Source organism: Dioscorea cayenensis, chromosome 6, assembly GCF_009730915.1.
Source record: "Dioscorea cayenensis subsp. rotundata cultivar TDr96_F1 chromosome 6, TDr96_F1_v2_PseudoChromosome.rev07_lg8_w22 25.fasta, whole genome shotgun sequence".
NCBI lineage: Eukaryota > Viridiplantae > Streptophyta > Magnoliopsida > Dioscoreales > Dioscoreaceae > Dioscorea > Dioscorea cayenensis.
Window position 1 is genome coordinate 4,432,952 of NC_052476.1, and position 19,582 is coordinate 4,452,533.

The 19,582-nt window shown below is 32.7% G+C and overlaps 1 protein-coding gene across 1 annotated transcript; it reads right to left on the bottom strand.

Annotated features, from left to right (window-relative positions):
• Positions 1 to 7,891: 7,891 nt before the first annotated feature.
• LOC120263064 lies at positions 7,892 to 9,025 on the bottom strand. The gene has a single exon (XM_039270985.1). The coding sequence runs from the start codon at positions 9,023 to 9,025 to the stop codon at positions 7,892 to 7,894; it is 1,134 nt and encodes a 377-aa protein (XP_039126919.1).
• Between the last annotated feature and the right edge of the window lie 10,557 nt (positions 9,026 to 19,582).

Sequence of the window (19,582 nt, forward strand, 5' to 3'; positions counted from 1 at the left end):
TAATCTTGCCCAATTTATTTTATTTTATTTTTCGACATGATAAATGGATGATAGAGAAAATTTATTCATATTTTTAACAATTAAAAAATCCAAATCAATATATTGACATGCTCTAGAATTTTCAAAAACAAAAATTATATAGTTTCTCTCTCTTTCGTTTTAGTTAATATTTGGATAACTCATTCTCACCTTATATTTAAATAAATTTAATTCAATTTTATTAATGAGTTATGATATAAAATGACTTAATTGGTTGTGTGGAGGTTTTTTTATATGAATATATCATGTGAAGAACTCGCATAAATAAAGAGTTCATATTTTCACTCACATATGCTTTTATCTAGTTTTAGCTGAAGTTAAAACTCATCTCTTTAATTTGACAAAAAGACGAACATCCTATGTAAAAAATCGGTGTCAATAAAACAAAAAATCAATAGCGTGTTGGCCTTTATTACATAAATAAACTAATAACTAAAATTAAAATAATTTAATATCAATAAGTAAATTAAAAAAATGGTTGGATCCCATTCCTTATTCCATTTCCTTCCCCAAGGCAAACTACAACAAAAACATTTAGACTTTTGAATGAATATACTAGCAATAATATTTCTTATAAAATTTATTGAACTCCAGTAATACAAAAGTCGAGAAAGAACAAACTTAAATACAGATTTTTCTTAAATTTTTTTCATGAATAATAATACCTCCCAATCTTTTCTATGAATTAGCAAAATCTTAATAGGCCATCTCCGAGCTGGTAGAGTTAGGGATTGACAAATCCTCCATGTTTGATACATTAATTAATATGCGGCAAAAATATTATTAATATCTTTATTTCAAAAAAGAATAATTGATATCAACAAGCTAATTACAACACAACCGTTGAATCTTATTCCTCATTTCACTTGTTCTTTTCCCTTTTCAAACATTAATCACAACAAAAACAGTTAAACCTTTGAATAAAAATACTAACAAAACCAACTCTTACAAAATTTAAGAAACTCCCGGTGATGCAACAATTAAAGTTGAGAAAAAAGAAATCCTCAACATGCATGTATTCTTTTTTATATTTCCTTTCATGAACAATAATTCTTAAACATATCATGCTACATTTGCAAAACAATAAGTCACATGATGCCTCTTACAAATGAGAGAGATCTAAGCAAGGAGTAGGGCAAGAGAAAGAAGCATGATGACGATGGTTTTGCCGATGATGAGATGGTTTCGATTCATGCTCAATATGCCATCGGAGACGAAGGAACTCATCGACGGAGCAAGGAAGAGTTAGAGGACCCGATGAGTCGAAACCATATATTTCTTGAGACTTATCTAAAAGATCTTTGAAGAGTGGATGGTGGAGATATGAAATAGGAATGAGAAACCTCTTGAACTCTCCTTCATCCTCTTCTAAGCCCACTCTCACTGCTACACAGCCTTTCTTCATCTTCTTAATTCTTTTCTTGTATATATAATTATGTATGTAAGAAAGAGCTCAAATTGAGTTGATTACAAAATGTTGGGAAATGGACAGGCTTTATAGGAGGAGGTTAATGGTTGTTTTTTTTTTTTTAATAATTATTTTTTTAAGTTGTTAATATGGATATGAGTTAATCTAATTATCATTGTTGAAATAAAGTGAGAATAAAACTTAACCTACCATCTGGACTTGGTCAACTCAGTGTTGAACTAATTCCGTGTCAAAAGTATAGTATGACTTGCTTAGTTGGAATATTTCTCTTTATTGATTTTTTTTAGTTTTTTTTATAGATGCAAACAAGCTAACCGTACACTAAATTCTAAATCATATTTTAAAAAAAAGTCGGACTTTTAATTTTTCATATATAAGTTAAGGCACTGCTATAGAAGCTAAAAGTATATACTACTACTAACCCATATATTATAAAATACTAATCAAAATTATACATTAAAAATATATTCCTACTTTGATTGTTTGTAAGTTTACTAATATAAGAGATTAATTTTTACTATTGTGAATTTCTAAAAATAAAGAAAATAAGGTGTTATCTTCCGAACATTTTGTGTTATGTTTGATGCATGAAAATACAAAATCATAAATATTCATTATGCAAAAATTAAGAGCATTTCGATCTATAATTTCTCAATAGGATAGATAAATGAGCAAAATGAGAGTTAATGATATAGTATACTCTTGACAATCTGGTGACAATAAAAAATTGTAATTAAAGCATGTAAAGTCAACTGCAAAAAACTTGAACAAATTGGTACTAGACCTATTAAAAAAAACAAGGGACTATAGGTTTAAGTATATTTTATGTAATTGAAACTTTAAAATACAATTACTTGTAAAATTAAATAATAAAATTCAATCTATTAAAAAATAGATTATAAAATATAAAGAAAAAAGTTATATATTTATAATATATATATTAATTATTTGTTTTCTAAATTTTGAGTGTAACAAAAATGGTAATTCATAACATTAAGAGATAATCAATTTATTATTATTATTATTATTTATTTATTTATTTATTTGTTTTAAAAAAATAAGTTCTAGGATTACGACGATAGTGACAAGTTCAATATTGACAATCATTAGATAGCCTAGTAAGTCACCATATATGAGTGATGGAAGGTCAAATCCCTTGTGCTATAATATTGTGCAAATATATTGTAGTAATATTGTATTGGTATTATTCACACATTGTTGACCTGAGTCATTTTTGGAAGGAGTAGTATTCTCCACCATTTCAAAATTGCAAAACAAAGGAGATTTACTCATGTGAGTTGTGGTCATTGATATATGATATTAGATGCATGTAGTAGACCCTAATTGCTTTGGGTGTTAGCTCGCCTTACACGATAAATCCTTAAGAGGTTATTAAAAATGACACTCTTTTAAGGGTACCGGTTGGGGGGGGTTAAATATTAGTATCCTAATCAATCCTAAAATTTTTTTCATAGCCACATATCTTGCTAGTAGCTTCCTTTGTGTTTAACAACATGGATGGCTCATATTCATGTTTATGGACTTGTTTCAACTTTAAAATCATTTCACCGTTTTTGAATATGGGGTCACAAATTGTGCAAAATTTTTTATTAAAAAGCAAAACAGGAATCAATGATTTGGCCACTATGAAAGTGTTATTGTTGTTGAATAATTAGCGTGTTAGTGGCAATATACATTTTGTGGGGAGCAGTGTTGAAGCAAATCTTGATTGAGTTGACTCCATGATATTTTTGAAAGCTGTATTACACTATTGGATGAACAGTACCAGGATGAATTTTAATGCTTCAATACCAATATAAATAATAAATATATATTTTATTTTTTTATTTTATTTTCGTTAAAAACTACTTAAAATCCACTTGTGAAATTATTGGTTAAATTGTTGGGATATGTGTATATATATATATATATATAGTGGAATAGAGTCATTCAATAAATTTAGCATATCACGAACGAGCAGTATTTTGACAGGGTAAATTACTAAAAACTCTGTATTTTTTTCATTCTGATCATATAATTTTTTTTTTATATTTTTAATAATAATTACATATTTTTAATATTTTAATAAAATTCTGAATATACTTGTGAGTCCTAACACTCGTAATGGAAAGAATGAAAATAATCAGACGAATTTGTCGTTTTTTTTTAACAAAATCGGTAAGCGACAAAGCAAAAGATAAACGGATATAGAAGTGTATCAGTTACGATGGTTTGACTAACTTTTTTTATAAATAAACCCCTCACTATGTAATCCCTGCAAAAGAGAACTAGAGATATTCCTATAATTATGAATTGATAAATGAAACTATATAATAATTTCATATATTTTTAAATTAAGAAGCTAAAAATTATATGCCCATTGGTTATCTTAACTTATCCACCAAAACAAAGTAGCCTGGAATATGAATAATCTCTTTACAAAATTTAGTTATTCCACTAATATACACAACTATTAATTAGTATTAATTAAATAATTCATTAATAATTTGTATTAACTATTAATAGAACGTATTAATCTTGAATCGAAATTTACACATTTATTTTTATTTACTTCTCAAAGTATTCATTAATGATTAAAATATTATTAAAAGATAGTTAAATTAGTTGATAATTTTTTTAAATAATTTTACCCTCAATTCTGTCTCATTGACTACGAGATAATTAGCACTTACTAACCATATGACCAAAAAAAAAATACATGAAATTGAAAAAAGACATTTGAAACTTTAAAAACTTGTGCAAATTTACAAAAGTGCAAAATTGAAAATGTAAATTTCACCATTTTTAATTTTTTTTAAACAAAATGGACAAGTCATGTTTTAAAATCATATCCATCAAGAAAAATAAGTGGTCCGGTTGATGTGCACACATCTTGCAAATATGAGTATTGGGTTACGAACACGTTCTCACAGCTGGAGATGATTTTTGATATCTCTACATCTGATTTATATTTCAAGTCTTAGATAATGGAAGTTTTTATAAAATATCTTTCCTTTGAATAAAGTAGGCAAGTATGTGTCAAAGGTGTGCCTACCAGGAGAAATTGGTTGTCCTGTTGGTGCGCTCACCCAGAAGACAAGGGGTTAATCTGTAAGTCCGTTTTCACAACCAAAGATCGTTTTTGGCGCCTTTGTGTTCGGCATGCATTTTAATCCTTGCGCAATGAAAGCTCTCGTTGCACCTAAGGACCTTTGGTTTTCGAATACAAATTAAAATTCCAAAATTTTTATTTTTATTTATAATAATATATGCCAAAAACAATTACAACTAAACATCGACTCAAACGGTCCAGCGGCCATTGGTGATTGATAAACCTATATTCCCTCTCACTTGATAAGTTCATTAAATCATTTTTACTGTTTTTTAGTTGACTTCAATCTCACTTTTTTAGTTGACCTTTTAAAGACAACCAAGCAAAGATGAAGTGGAAGTCAATGGGCCCTGCAAAGTTATCCCACCATTTGCATTTGCTTCAATCCCTTCAATCCTTTGAAGAACCAATAAACCATTCAAATAGCTAATCCTTATACTTTGTTGAAAGAGACGAGCACTTACTACTCTTCCTCATTCTTGTTAGCCTTATTAAATTAGATGTCAACCCACTCATTGTGAACATTCCTCATTTTAAAGATGTATTTTCATGAATTGTTTTTATCCAATATTTTATTAGAGATCATATATATTATATTCTTCATAATTTTATTTTTATTTTGAGATTTGAGGTACTTAAATATCATGGTCTTGAAAATGTTTCTAAAAAAATGTAAGTTACATGTTCAGCATGTATTTTTTATATAAGAACAGCTAGTTGTTTACTTCTAAGAATCGGTTACATTATTTCTCACCACGTGTGCTTTTTTTCGAATTAGAACATAAAAGTCTGCAACATTCAATTTGTGTAAAAGACATTTCAAAAAACAAACAGCGGACAATTCATGGCAGTTAATACTATTTACCCCTCAAGGATCAACAACAATCAAAACATCAATATTTTCATTCAAACACTAATGTACAATTTTTAGGAACAAGAATTCTTGTGGAAAAACTCTTCACTACAAAGAGAAAAGCACAAGAACCTAGAGTATTCAAGTTGTATGAGAAGTAGTTGTAGTGTTCTTCTTCTCTCTTAAGCTACAAACTAGCTTAATCTAGAAAATTGATGCATACAGGGGCAGAACTAGGGCCAAAATCAAAGGGGTGCTAACTTTAATTTAAAAAAAATTATATTACTTTAAACTTAAAATTATAATAATTAATATTTCAAAAAAATATCACGATTATATCACTATGAGATAAGAATTTAATTATTCGGTCAAATCCAATCTAGTTTCAATTTAAATATGAAATTTTTTTATATTAATTCAAACTAAATAATAATAATAATAATAGTATATTTTAAAAAATATAAAATATATATACAACTAACAACTATCATTACTAAGTAAAAATTGAATCATTCGACCAAATACAATCTAGTTTTAACTAGTTCAATAATAAGACTCGTAAAATTATGGCATTCAACAAAATCAAAACTGATTATAAAGTTGTTTTTTAAAATTTGAAGATTTTATATAGAAAAATCATTAGAGTAAATTTTTAATTAGGTGAAGTAGCTTGTTGCTATAGAATCTAAAAAATAAGTCCACATGATATCCAAGATTATATTAAATATAAACATATCCCCCTCTTCCGCCCCTTGATGCATACAATCCAAGGATTTAAAAACCGGACCGGTTGGCCAACCGGTCCAACCAAGTCCAACTGGTTCAATCAGCTTTTTTTTATTTTTTTATTTTATTTTTAAATATATAAAAATTTCAAAAGAAAAAGAAGAAAAATTCATAAAAATTATAAAAAAATCTAGAAAAAAATTAAAAAAATGGGGAAAAAAATAGAAATTTAATAAATATAACTATATAATTAAAAATTTTTATTACTTTTTACTAGCCCACAAGTCACAATTCCTACAAGAAACAAATTTTATTTTTAAAATACAAATATACAACTACAAGTCTACAAGTCTATATGACTCAATAGTCAAAACTCAAGACAAGAGTCACAAGACTACATTAAAAACCAAGACCAACAAACAAGTCCATCACAAGATTCACAACCACAAGACACAAGCTTGAAGAGAATTCAACTTCCACTTCTACATAAAATTTAATTTCTCAACATGAACAAAGTCAACAAACATAGTTATATACAAGTATACCACAAGTCTACAAAGTACAAACAACAAAGTATCAAACAAGTTCACAAGCATCAATTGATTCAATTCACAACTTCTACAAAATAAAATTCAACATTTTCAATATTAATACAACCATGAACCACCAAATAAATTCACAAGCATTAGGAATTCAAACTCCTACATAATAAAATTCATTGTTTCAAAATACAACATTCAAATTCAAACAAGTCCAAAATCATAAGGAATAAGATACAAGTCACAAAATATAACACCATCACAAAAAAAGAGTAAAACTCAAGTTTTTCATCTTGTCTCATTCATGATTCATTAATCATTACCATCATTTCCACGAATTTCATCTTCTTCGTTCCCTTGGTTGACATCAAAGGATGAGAAATTAATTCCATCTTGAACAATCAAAACATCCTCCTCTTGAACCGCCAAAATATTATCATCATCATAATTTGTTGAATCTATAAAAAAGAGTATTTTGTAAATTATAAGTAATTAATGTTAAATAGAATATAAACTTTAACTTGCAATCATATATACTAGTCACTTATTTGTTAGTAACTTAGTACTAACCATGAATATTATGGATAAATTCATTTTGCCCTCCTTCTCTTTGTTCTTGTCCTTCTCCTTCTACATGAGCAATTATATTTTCCAAATCCTCAAGATTAAGTTCGGGTTCCCGTGGAGGCTCATTCTCAACGACCCAAGTGTCAATTTTGTCAATACACTCGTAATCGATCGGATCTAGATTGTTGCTCTTGTTGAAGTTCCTACAAATGGAAAACAATTTATCAAAATTTATAATAGATAAAGTCTCACATTACTTAAATAAATGAACAAATCACATACCTATTCTTCAAACGAAGATTGTAATGTATATAGACAAGATCGTTTAACCTTTGATGCTCCAACCTATTTCTCCGTTTTGTGTGTATCCTTTCGAATGCACTCCAATTTCTTTCACAACCCGAGGAAGAAGATGTTTGACTAAGAATTCTGATAGCTAGCTTTTGTAAATTAGGAGCACTATGCCCAAAGAACCTCCACCATTCGTTCTAAAGAAAAAAAAACATTTACATATTTGATGAATAATTGAATATGTAAAACTCTAGTTAACAAATAGAAGTTATTTATCAATTATCATACCTGGCCTTGTATTTTTGCTAGAAGATTGGGTCAAGCTATTTCCAAAGCTATCCCATTCGCTCTCGAAAGATAGAAGATTCAACTGTCATTTTGTTATGGTTCGGAGCAATATTAGGGTTGCTAATTATAGTTATAAACCCATCCATAACATTCGGCGATTGGCAAATCCCAACAGTGTCTTTATCATATTGAAATGTTGGATTTAACCAAAATGCGGCCGCATGAATATCTTGACTCATTTGGTGCTCCCATCTTTCCTCCAAAATTGAGATGTAAGGTTGGTACAATCTCCTTACATATTTAAATGTCTCTTTTATAGCTTTGCTTGCTCTAATCATTCCTTCATAAATGTAACCCAAAGAAGGTCTTTCATCAGAATCAACAATGCGTAACAATCTCACAAGTGGAGAGGCTATTTTGACTACTACCAAGCAATCATTCCAAAATTGATTATCCAAGACAATATTGCAAACATCTTTTGCTTTTTTTGTCTTAGACCCATTCCAACCAAGAAAGTCTCTAGAATTAACCATAGCTTGCAAGTCAGATTTATGATCATAAAGACTCTTCAAAGCAATGAAAGTTGTTGCAAATCGAGTATCACCAGGTCGAAGAATTTCTGTCCAACCTTTTATGTTTCTTAGCCAACTCAAAGTCCACTTGTGATTATACACAAAAACAGTAATTGAAGAGGCACGATGCGCCAAAGTATCTATGTGAGGAATTTTGGCAATATCCTTGAGCATCAAATTCAAACAATGAGCTGCACATGGTGTCCACAAAATACTGGGATACTTATCATTAAGCAATCTTCCCGCCGCTTTGTAATTGGCGGCATTATCTGTCACAACATGAACCACATTTTTCCACCCAATAATCTCCACAATCTCTGCAAATAAATTACAAAGGGTGGAAGAATCCGAAATCATGTCCGAGGCATCAACAGATTTGATGAAAGATGTTCCTTTTGGAGAATACACAAGAAAGTTGATCAAAGACCTTTGACGAACATCCTTCCAACCATCGGCCATTATTGTGCATCCACAATCTTCCCAACTACTGCGATAAGTGTCAACAAGCAATTGCAATTCTTTCTTTGACTCCTCTAACAAGTTGGTTCGCAAAGCATGATAAGTAGGACCTTTGTATCCCAAACCAATACATGCTATAGCATCTATCATTGGTTGAAAATAAAATGAATTTGAAGCATTCATTGGGATACAAGCATCATAGAAAAATCGGGCAATAGCCAAATCCACTTCATGCCATCTTTCTTTGCTTTGCAATGCCGCTTTAATAGTTGGTTGTGTTCCTAGTTTGTTACCACTTGGAAAATAAGACGCAATGCCCGTTTTTTTTTTCTTTTTCTTGATAAATCACTAGGCCCACTATCTTGGAGACTTGCATTATCTGAGTCTTCATTCATGTCACCTTCAAATGGATGCATACTACGCCCGAATGGATTCACCGGATCCCGCTCATTAGCATTTTTTTTTGTTTGTAAAATTCCCTTAAATTTTCTTGCAATCTATAATGAACATCTGCAGGAACTTTTTTACATGGTCCTACATCACCCCTTTGGCCGGCAAGATGCAATTTCATTCTATGAATGCCTCCACCTTTCACCACTTTAGAGCAAAAATTACAAATGAACATTTTTTTCCCATCATTGCTTCTTGATTCACTGATATAACTCCATGCTAAATCTGATTTTGAACGGACAGATCTTGAAGATTGCTCAAATGAAGATTAACTAGGTGGAGTGGATGTTGACGATGGTGTTGTGTTTGCTGGGTTTGAGCCGCCTTCTACCATTACCAAACCAAATAATCTGTTGGATAACAATACATAATAAAAGGGAAAAAACTATCAAGTTACATAATTCATGAAACTAGCAAAATTTGATACACTAACTTATAAGATCTGTGTATATATATGATTCAATTCTAAGTCTTAATAATAGAATAATATATCATCTTTTCTATTTTATTTATTACATTAATCAATAAAGAGAGTGCCATGAAAATAGTGATGAAATATCTAGAAATAATTGAAGGGATTAGTCAATGAAAGTAGGAGAGTGGTTAAGTGAAAGGGTTGTGAATGATACACCCCATTAATGACTTATTGATATGATATTCATTCAAGATGCTCAACTTGGCTATTTATTAATATTATTAATATTTAGGAATCTTCTTTTTTTTTCTTAATTTGATTTAGCAACCATATTGTGTCATTGATCTTATCTATATGTATATATATTAACTTGGTCATTCATGCTTCTCATTTTTTTCACTTTGGCACCAACAAGGAGAAGATTCACACTAGATACTTTACCAGACAATCAATGAATTGATATGGACCCTTTTGCACTAACAATGCTAAACAATTTATATAATAATATCAATTGTGAGACTTCAAATTAGGAAACAATATTATTGGTTTGGTTGGTGATTGATCGGTTAATTAATTAATTCCAAATGTTTTGTATAACACTTGCATATTAAAAATCAGTAATTAATAATTAGGAAGAAGGAAGGAATTCAAGTATTCAACAATCACAGTCAAGTAGTCAACGCAGGACTCAGGAGATACATCATCATCATCATCATCTCAAAAGTTAAAACAGAACAACATGGACAGCAACTTGCTTTTGAGTTTTGAGTTGAAACAAGAACATCAAAACAATTTACAAGCTTTGGCATTAAATATTAAGAGATTAAATCAACAACAATCAGATCTATAAAGACAAAAACTTGATCACCTCTAAGCATACATTAGATCATATACTTTGAAGAAAAAGATCACAGCTTTCATCATTAGAACCAAATAAATCATGGATCATATACTTTGAACAAAAAACAAACATCAAGACCAGGGAAAAAAAAAGGAAAGAGAGATATTACAAGCTACAAAGCCCGTGGATTTTGATTCTCCGTTCTCGCCGTCGTTCTTCTTCTTCTCTGTGTTGACTGTTAAGGACCTCAAGCTATACTATATTACTATTTTCTCCACAAAGAAAGCAAGAAAGACTCAAGACTCAAAACTGAAAAGGTCAAAAGGGAGTGAGAAGAGAAGTCAGGCCCGTGAGTGAGAGTCAGAGACCATTTGCCGGCCCACATTGAATTTTTTATTTTTTTTTAAACCCGGTCCGGTCTAACCGGTTCACCGGTTCCCGGTCTAAATCGGTTCATACCCAGTTCAATCAAGAGCCGGTTCAATATATATGGCTGAACCGGACTAGAGGCCGGTTCCCGGTTGAACCGGTTAAACCGGCCGGTCCGGTCCGGTTTTTAAATCCTTGATACAATCAACAACATGCCTTCCTTTGAGCAATGAAGAACACACAACAAGAAGAAGAATCAACTTGGCCTAGCCAACTTCCCACTTTCTTACAAGCCCTAGCTTAAGTTTACAAGAATGAAGAAGAAGAGCACAAATGTACCTTCTCTTCTTCTTCTTAGAGCTCTCAAGCTTAGATTCGAAGCTCTAGAATGTCTCTAAGCCTTCCCCTTAATTTGATGGATCTTGAAGATCTAGTTTGCAACCCTCTTCTCCTTTCTTTTCTCTCTCAAAAACTCTCTCGAATGCACTGTACATCAAAGAGAAAATGAAGAGTTAAGTCTCTCGTGTTGCTACAGTACCCATACAGGTTCCATGCGGGCCGTATGCCACCTCATGACTTTTCGCAAAACTTGGTACAATAACTTTCTACGGTACCACTTCATATAACTGCTCTAGGGAAACTTCATACGGGCATCTTGCGGCTCGTATACCCGCATGACTGCTATAGTAATTTCTGCACAACTCCATTTTGAGTTATATACACTTGTTCTAGGCTTTAAACAAGGGTTGGAGACCTTACAATCTCCTCCTTCAGCCCTACTACGAAGGAGATGCATCACACAACCTACTCATAAGTCATTCATCTTGGTCAGGAAATGCATCCTGGCCAAGCTTTGGCACAATTGTAACTTTTCCTTACAAGTTACCTTTGTCAACATATCGGCGGTGTTAACTTCAGTGTGAATCTTGTTCAATTGCAATTCTTGATCCTTAATTGCCATCCGCAACCATGGCACTGGACATCAATATGTTTGGTTCGTGCATGGTACATAGTGTTCTTACTCAAATTAAGAGCACTTTGTCTATCACAAAACAATACATAGTCTTTTTGCTTCACTCCCGATTTAAGAAGAAAACCTTCATCCATAGCATCTCCTTGCTAGCTTCAGTAGCTATAATATACTCAGCTTCTATAGTCGGCAAGGCTACACACTTCTAAAATTTAGACTGCTATGAAATAGCTTGCTTTGCAAAAGTAAACACATCATGAAGTAGACTTCCTACCATCAAAATCACCTGCCATCCTTGCATCAATGAACCCTTCAAGAACGGGCTTTGAAGACCCAAAGAGCAAACACATATTTGTGGTGCACCTTAGATATCTAAAAATCCACTTCACCACATCCTAGTGCTCCTTTCCTAGATCAGAAAGAAATCTGCTCATAACACCAACAGCGAGAGCAATATCAGGTCGTGTACAAACCATGAGATACATCAATAAACCAATTGTAGAGGAGTAAAGAACAGTTGAAACTCCTTCCTTCTCTTGTTGACTCTTTGAAGAAATCTTTTTTAGCTTGAAGTGATTGGCAAGTGGCATGCTAACAGACTTAGCATTCTGCATGTTGAATATTTTCAGAATTCTTTTAACATACTTCTCCTGTGACAACCAGAGCTTTCCAATCTTCCTATCTCGGATAATGCTCATCCCTAAGATTTGTCTTGTTGGACCTAAGTCTTTTATATCAAAAGACTTGGACAAATCACCCTTCAACTTGCAAATGTACATCTCTTCCAACTATCAACATATCATCAACATACAACAAGAAAATAATGAAATCATCTCCACATGATTTGAAATAGACACATGGATCTGCCTATATTCTCCTGAAAAATGATTCACCATGAAAAAGTCAAATTACTTGTACCAATGCCTTGGACCAGAGCTTGCTTCAAGCCATACAAGCTCTTTTTCAATTTGCAGACCATGTTCTCCTTTCCCATGGCCTCAAAGCCCTCTACCTGGGTCATGTAAATCTCTTCTTGCAATGCAAGAATCCTGTCTTTATATCAAGTTGTTCTATCTCAAGGATCAATATTGCTTCTACGCCAAGTACCACCCGTATAGAGCTTAGCTTTACTACTGGAGAGAAAACTTCATCAAACTCAAGGCCCCCTTCTCTGAGCAAACCCTTTGACTACCAACCAGGCTTTATACCTGACTATCTTGTCACCATCTTTTTTTAGTTTAAAGACCCACTTATTCTTAAGTGATCTTTTACCTTTTGGAAGCTCAACCAAATCATAGGTGCCCTTCTTCTGCAAGTAATTCATCTCCTCTTGAATGGCTTCCAACCAACACTCCCTGTCTAAAGAGGATTATACTTCTTCATAGATCTTTGGCTCCCCCTCTTCAGCAAGCAATACATATTCAGAACTAGGATACCTCATGGATGGTACTCCCTCCTTAGTAGATCTCTTAACCTAGAGCTCTATAGTCTCAAGCTATTGAGGTAGCTCCCTCTGCTTAACACCCACTACCTCTGGCTGTGTAGTATCATCACCATCCAACTGATCAGTAACTATACCTGGCTCATATGTACCATGTTTTGTCTCTTGTTCACCTTCATCCCCTGTGGCTCTTCTCAATGGAATAATTGTTGATGTAGAGCATTTATCGTCAACAATAACATGGGCATGCTTCTCTGTCTTGTCACAATCTACTATTGGTTCCTGCTCATGAAACACAACATCCGTGCTTCTAACAAGCTTCTTCTTATCTATATCCCATAGCCTATAGCCAAACTCCTCATCGCCATAGCCCACGAAAATATAAGGAGTAGCTTTGTTGTCTAGCTTTGACCTATGCTCCTTAGGTATATGCATGAAGGCCCTGCACCAAAAGACCTTCAAATGTAGTAACAAGGGTCTTTACTTGACCACACCTTCTCTATTAGATAAAATCCTAATGAAACTGATGGAGATCTTTTTAACAAATAACTGGCAACCCTAACTGCTTCACCCCAAAATACCTTAGGCAACTTTGTCATTCTCAGCATACATTTGACTCTCTCAACAAGGCTGTGATTCATCCTTTATGCAACACCATTATGCCGAGGAGCACCTAGTTTTGTCAACTCAGGCCAGATTCCATACTTGAAGCAATAAGCATGAAACTCATTAGAGGTGTATTCCCCACCATTATCTGTGCGAATACACTTCAACTACACTCTTGTCTGTCTCTCTACCATGGCATGAAACTTTTGAAAAGTCTCCAGAACCTGACTTTTATATCTCAAACAATAAACCCAAGTCTTCAGTGAAGCATCATCAATAAAAGTAACAAAATACCTGTTGCCACACAAAGACTCCACCTCAATGGGACCACAAATATCAGAATGGACCAACTCCAATCTGGTTTCCTTCCTCTTAGCAGGTATAAAGAAGGAAACTTTGCGATGCTTACTAAACAAATAATGATCACAAGAGTTCATAGTAATACCTTTCCTGAGAGAATCGGAATGAATGACTGTTTTGCCAGTAACTGTAGTCCTTTCTGACTCGTGTGCCAACCTCTTATACCACAAGTTTGGTAAAGCATCTTCTTCAACAGTATTGATATGATTAGAACAATGCTTTAACCAAGTATTATACATAGTACAACACAACTTCCCTGTTGCTAATAGTATAGACGATTGGAAAAGCTTCCGTTGCCCATATTTCTACCTATTGTCATACCCATCCTTGTTAAGGACATTAATAGCAAGCAAACTCATCCTCAAATCTGGGATGTGTCTCACATCCTTCAGAGTCAATGTACAACCCATGTTGGTCTGAAGCACAATGTCACCAATGGCTATAATTTGCAACACACTATTGTTTTCCATCTTGGTGTCACTAAGTTACCACCTCTGTAAGTTGTAAACAACTCCCTCCTGGGAATACAATGGTATACCGCACCTGTATCAGCAATCCATTCAACAGATAGATCACCTACATGTTTACAATCACCATGTCCACACAATAATGACACTACCTCCTCATCAGAAACAACTGTTTTCACATTGTCACATTGTCACCTTCTGTTTTATTCTTTCCTTTTTTTGCTTCAACAATCTATAATTTCTCTTGATATGATCGGTTTTTCCACAGTGATAACACTTTATCGGTCCTCTGTACTTAGACTGATTATTGGACCTGTAACATCTTGAGATACTTTGTTCTCTATTGTTGGATCTTCCTCTGTTCTCTATAACAAGTGCTAGATTAAACCCATGTTCTATCATTCTTCTCCTTGTTTCTTCATTTAGGAAACTATCTTTTACCATCTGTATAGTTACCTCATCATTTGGAGCAGAATTCATCACTGTCACAACCAAGGTATCCCAACTATCTGGCAATGAACCAATAAGAAATAATGCATTAATTTCATTAATGAAATTAAAACCAATAGTCGTCAACTAATTCAACAAGTCATGAAAATCTCTCAAGTGCTCAGCGATGGATCTCCCATCCTTGTATTTCAAGTTAGAGAGCTTCTTGACTGCAAACACCTTGTTTATTGCAGTCTTCCTCTCATAAAGGGCGGCTAGCATACCATGCAACATGTGTATTTGTCTCTTTGGCTACATGATGAAATACACTGATATCCACACACTTCCTAATTGTTCCCAAAGCCTTCTTGTCTAACTTTTTCTAATCATCATCAGACATATCCTTAGGCTTTGCTGAATCACCCAGTACAGGATTAAACAAATTCTTGCAATACAGATGATCCTCCATCATTGGCTTCCAAATTGAGTAATTTGATGCCGTTAACTTCATCATGGATCCTGTGTCACCTTCCATGACAAATATGTGAACAAAGCTCTGATGCCAATTGTTGGGGAGCTGGGGTCTCAAACACACAATGAACAATTCCTATCAGTCAAAACTATTTATCTCTCAAGGATCAACAACAATCAAATCACCATAATTCGCATTCAAACACTAAGTGTTTGAATGCGAATTATGGTGATTTGATTGTTATTGATCCTTGAAGTGTTTGAATACGAATTATGGTGATTTGATTGTTGTTGATCCTTGAGGGGTGAATATTGTTAACTGTCAAGAATTGGCCAATGTGAACTACTTGTGATACTCCCCAATTCATGAGTACCTAAGGTCTTGCACTTTCTCCACTTGGTTTGTAATGTTTTATTTTTTGCTTGAGGACAAGAAAAAACTTAAGTGTGTGGGAATCTGATTAGTATACAATATGATTTTATTTTATATCACTTTGTACACTCATTCGGCATGTATTAGAATCATATTGTGAAATTCGATGCTAAATCGAGTGTATTTCGCATTCTCAGGCTTAGGGCAGTATATTAAGATGAGAGAGAGAGAGAGAGAGAGAGAGAATAAGCATTTTAAACCTCAACGATGAAAATCGGAGCTCTCTCAGCGTCATTTGAACAAGGACAAGGCAAACTGGGTAGCTTACAGGCACTTACGGCCAACCTTACAGCCGTAAGGTGATTCTAGAGAACCTTGAGAGCATACTTATGCCCGTAAGAGTGATTAAGAGACAAATCAGAGAACCTTACAGGCAATTCTTATACCTGTAAGGATGCCCGTCATGACTATCTAGAGAAGTTTACAACCACAGCATACATCCCGTAAAGATAATTGCAAGAAGCATCACAGTGAAGTTTACGGTCCAGCGCTTACGACCGTAAGCTGGATCGTAATACAAACAGAAAACCTTACGGACGTGACTAACGACCGTAAGTATTCCCATAAGGCTCGCTACTATCTTCTCTAGCTCCCTTATGGTAACACTCTTACGCCCATAAACAACCATTAAACAATCGGGTATAAATAGAACTAATGACGATTTTTAGGGGATTGAACATTTTTCTTTTGCCCGTTTTTTGGAGGCGAAGTTAGGGAAGATAAGAAATGAATCTCCAGCACTTATGGGGTGATTTCAAGGGGGATTCAAATCAACATTTAAGGGGATTGAAGATCGTAACCGTCAAGTCTATCTTGGTGGCATGCGTGGAAGCTTTCCTAGGGCTTTTTTCGGTGATCCTTCATCGGCACGATTGAGAAGGGATTTTGGTAGCTTTCATGTATGCTTTTAATATTTGTATCTTGGATGCTTGCCCTACATTAATGGAGGTCTAATTTGTAAATGTTTGGTATAGTTGAACTCTAGGGTTTATACTTTTGACATTGGTTGTTGGATCTTTGATGTTTTAATTGTTTTCTTAATTGTAATCATTTTTATTTGAATCTAATTGTCTGTTTGAATGATTGGTTGCTAATGAGGTGAAAGCCCTAGCTATCATGTTTGGTATGCTATCTGACGAGAAAAAATCCCCACCTAGCATAGACTTGCCGCAATTCGAGAGGATAATGAGTACACCTCTGATTAAGGTACTTTGGAGACTTCGTCTTCAACAATCCTTCCGAGTAGTTTAGTGATAATCTCCATGCTCTTTAATTTGCAATCATGTGGAGTGGATTTTAACAAAAATCGCATATTTACTTTGTATTCGGATTAGGGATAATCTCTTTCTACATGGAAAATTATCTACTTTAAGAGATTGTCATTAGCTCAGTAAGGTTTTATAGAGTGTTAATGTGATTGTGTGGATGTCTGTATCAGCTCTGCACCTATTTAGTTACTCTTCGTCTGAGAAATTGGAGTCTAGTATAATTCTGAAAACTTCTTGGTTCAAATAGGGCTGCACGCATAAACAACCTTAGTCCTGCATTTATAATCCTAGAGGGATGATATGCCCGGACATCGCTTTCTTCCTTGACTTCTCTCCTATTATTTTTCATATTTTCCTATCTTTGCTTGTTTTTGTTGACACACACAACATTCGATTACTTAGGCTATTTTCGGGTTTAGGGTTACTACTAGTATTCATTTTCTTCCCTACTGAACCGAAACTTTACTTGTACGCACACTTTATTACGCGATTGGCACGTACAATAATTCAAGACATATTATCTATTGCGTTAAAAAATTATTAATTAAAGATCACGCCATTCATGTAGCTGCAACGACACTAGCTAATTAGCAAGAATATTCATATAAATGTGGACGCTCAAGAATTAGGACTTGATCTCTTTGAAGAGGTAGCTATTTAGAAGGATGAACCTTTAATAAGATGGTATGGAAGTTAAAAAACTATTAAAGATATCATTGGAAGACCTATTGTGTGGTCTTCTTGTTTGCTAAGCTATAAAATATATTAGGTTAATTGCTTAATTTATGTTGAGAAATTATATATAACAAAATTAGTTTGATGGTATTGTCTATTAATTGACAATTTAATTGTTAACCATTTAAATATATTATGACTTAATTTTATTTAACCAACTTATGCTCTAATAAATAGGTAGACGGAAGTAAAAAAATATTTACATACAACAGAAGTATTTTAAACAAAGAATAGTCATGTTATCTAATATGGAGATATTTTAATTTGGAGAATAACATTTGGATATTCCCATTTAAATTTTGTTTTATGATTATTTTTTCATATTAAACTTTTATTTTAAGATCGATTGGTGTAGATTATAAAATTAAACTGCTCTTCTTTTAATTTTCTTTTGTAATATTAGTAAGTGGAGAAAAAAATAATATTTTCATTTGGTTATTAATTTTATTTTATTCCTATTCAATTTTTCTATGATGTATGTGTAATTTAATATACCTTTTATATAATGAAATTAAGATATCAGAAAACAAAATTAATATTTTTTGGGTAAATTTAAAAGCGTCTATAATGTATATTTAAAAGTCTTCATTTTTTTTTGAATTAAATTTATTGTTGTTTTAAATTATTGGCAAATATTTCCCCCTCTAATACCATATTTAGTTTTTAGTTTGACTAAGTGGGATATATGACATTCCCACTTTAAACAACGTAACAAGATAATGCAAGATTACCTAGTCCACATTTTAAAAGTAATTTATTGCCAACCAAATATCACTTAAAAGTACTCCCTCCGTTCCTTTTTATTTGTCGTGAATAACCGAATCTCACATACTAAGAAAGTTGGTTATTTTACATAATTTAATAAAAATTAGTTATTTTTCTAAAATTACCCCGAATTTATATCTTCACATTTCTCTCTCATATTAAATTTCAAGAAGGGAATTGAATAGAGTGTCAGAGTAATTTTGGAAAAAAAAAATAAATGCTTCTTCTTATTAAGAAATGACAGATAAAAAGGAACATGGTTTTATGACAGATAAAAAGGAACGGAGGGAGTAATAATTAAAGACAGAATATATCTGTTTGCTTCAATTTATGCAATATATATATATATATATATATATATAAGTGATAATTAAAAACAAATATATTTAGTTTTAAAGGGTTGAATAGAAGCAAATAAATGGTTGTTAAAGACCATATCTGAATACCCACATTTATACAATGAGACGCCTCTAGCTAATATGCCGCTAAATATGTTTAGCAATTGGAGCATCTAAGACAGATATTTTAACTACCTAAAATTATTTAAAGGCAAATAAGTAAATTTTTAAGGCTAATATATGGCACCATATGCCTATTTGGGTTGTAGTGAATAATTTCTTCCAATACTAATTAATCTCACTTTTATTTTTTTATTATAAATGAAGAATTTTCATTTTTTTTTTAACC

Excerpts from the sequence above, each read along its gene's own strand:
- LOC120263064 (XM_039270985.1), bottom strand. The coding sequence starts at position 9,025 with ATGATAGATGCTATAGCATGTATTGGTTTGGGATACAAAGGTCCTACT.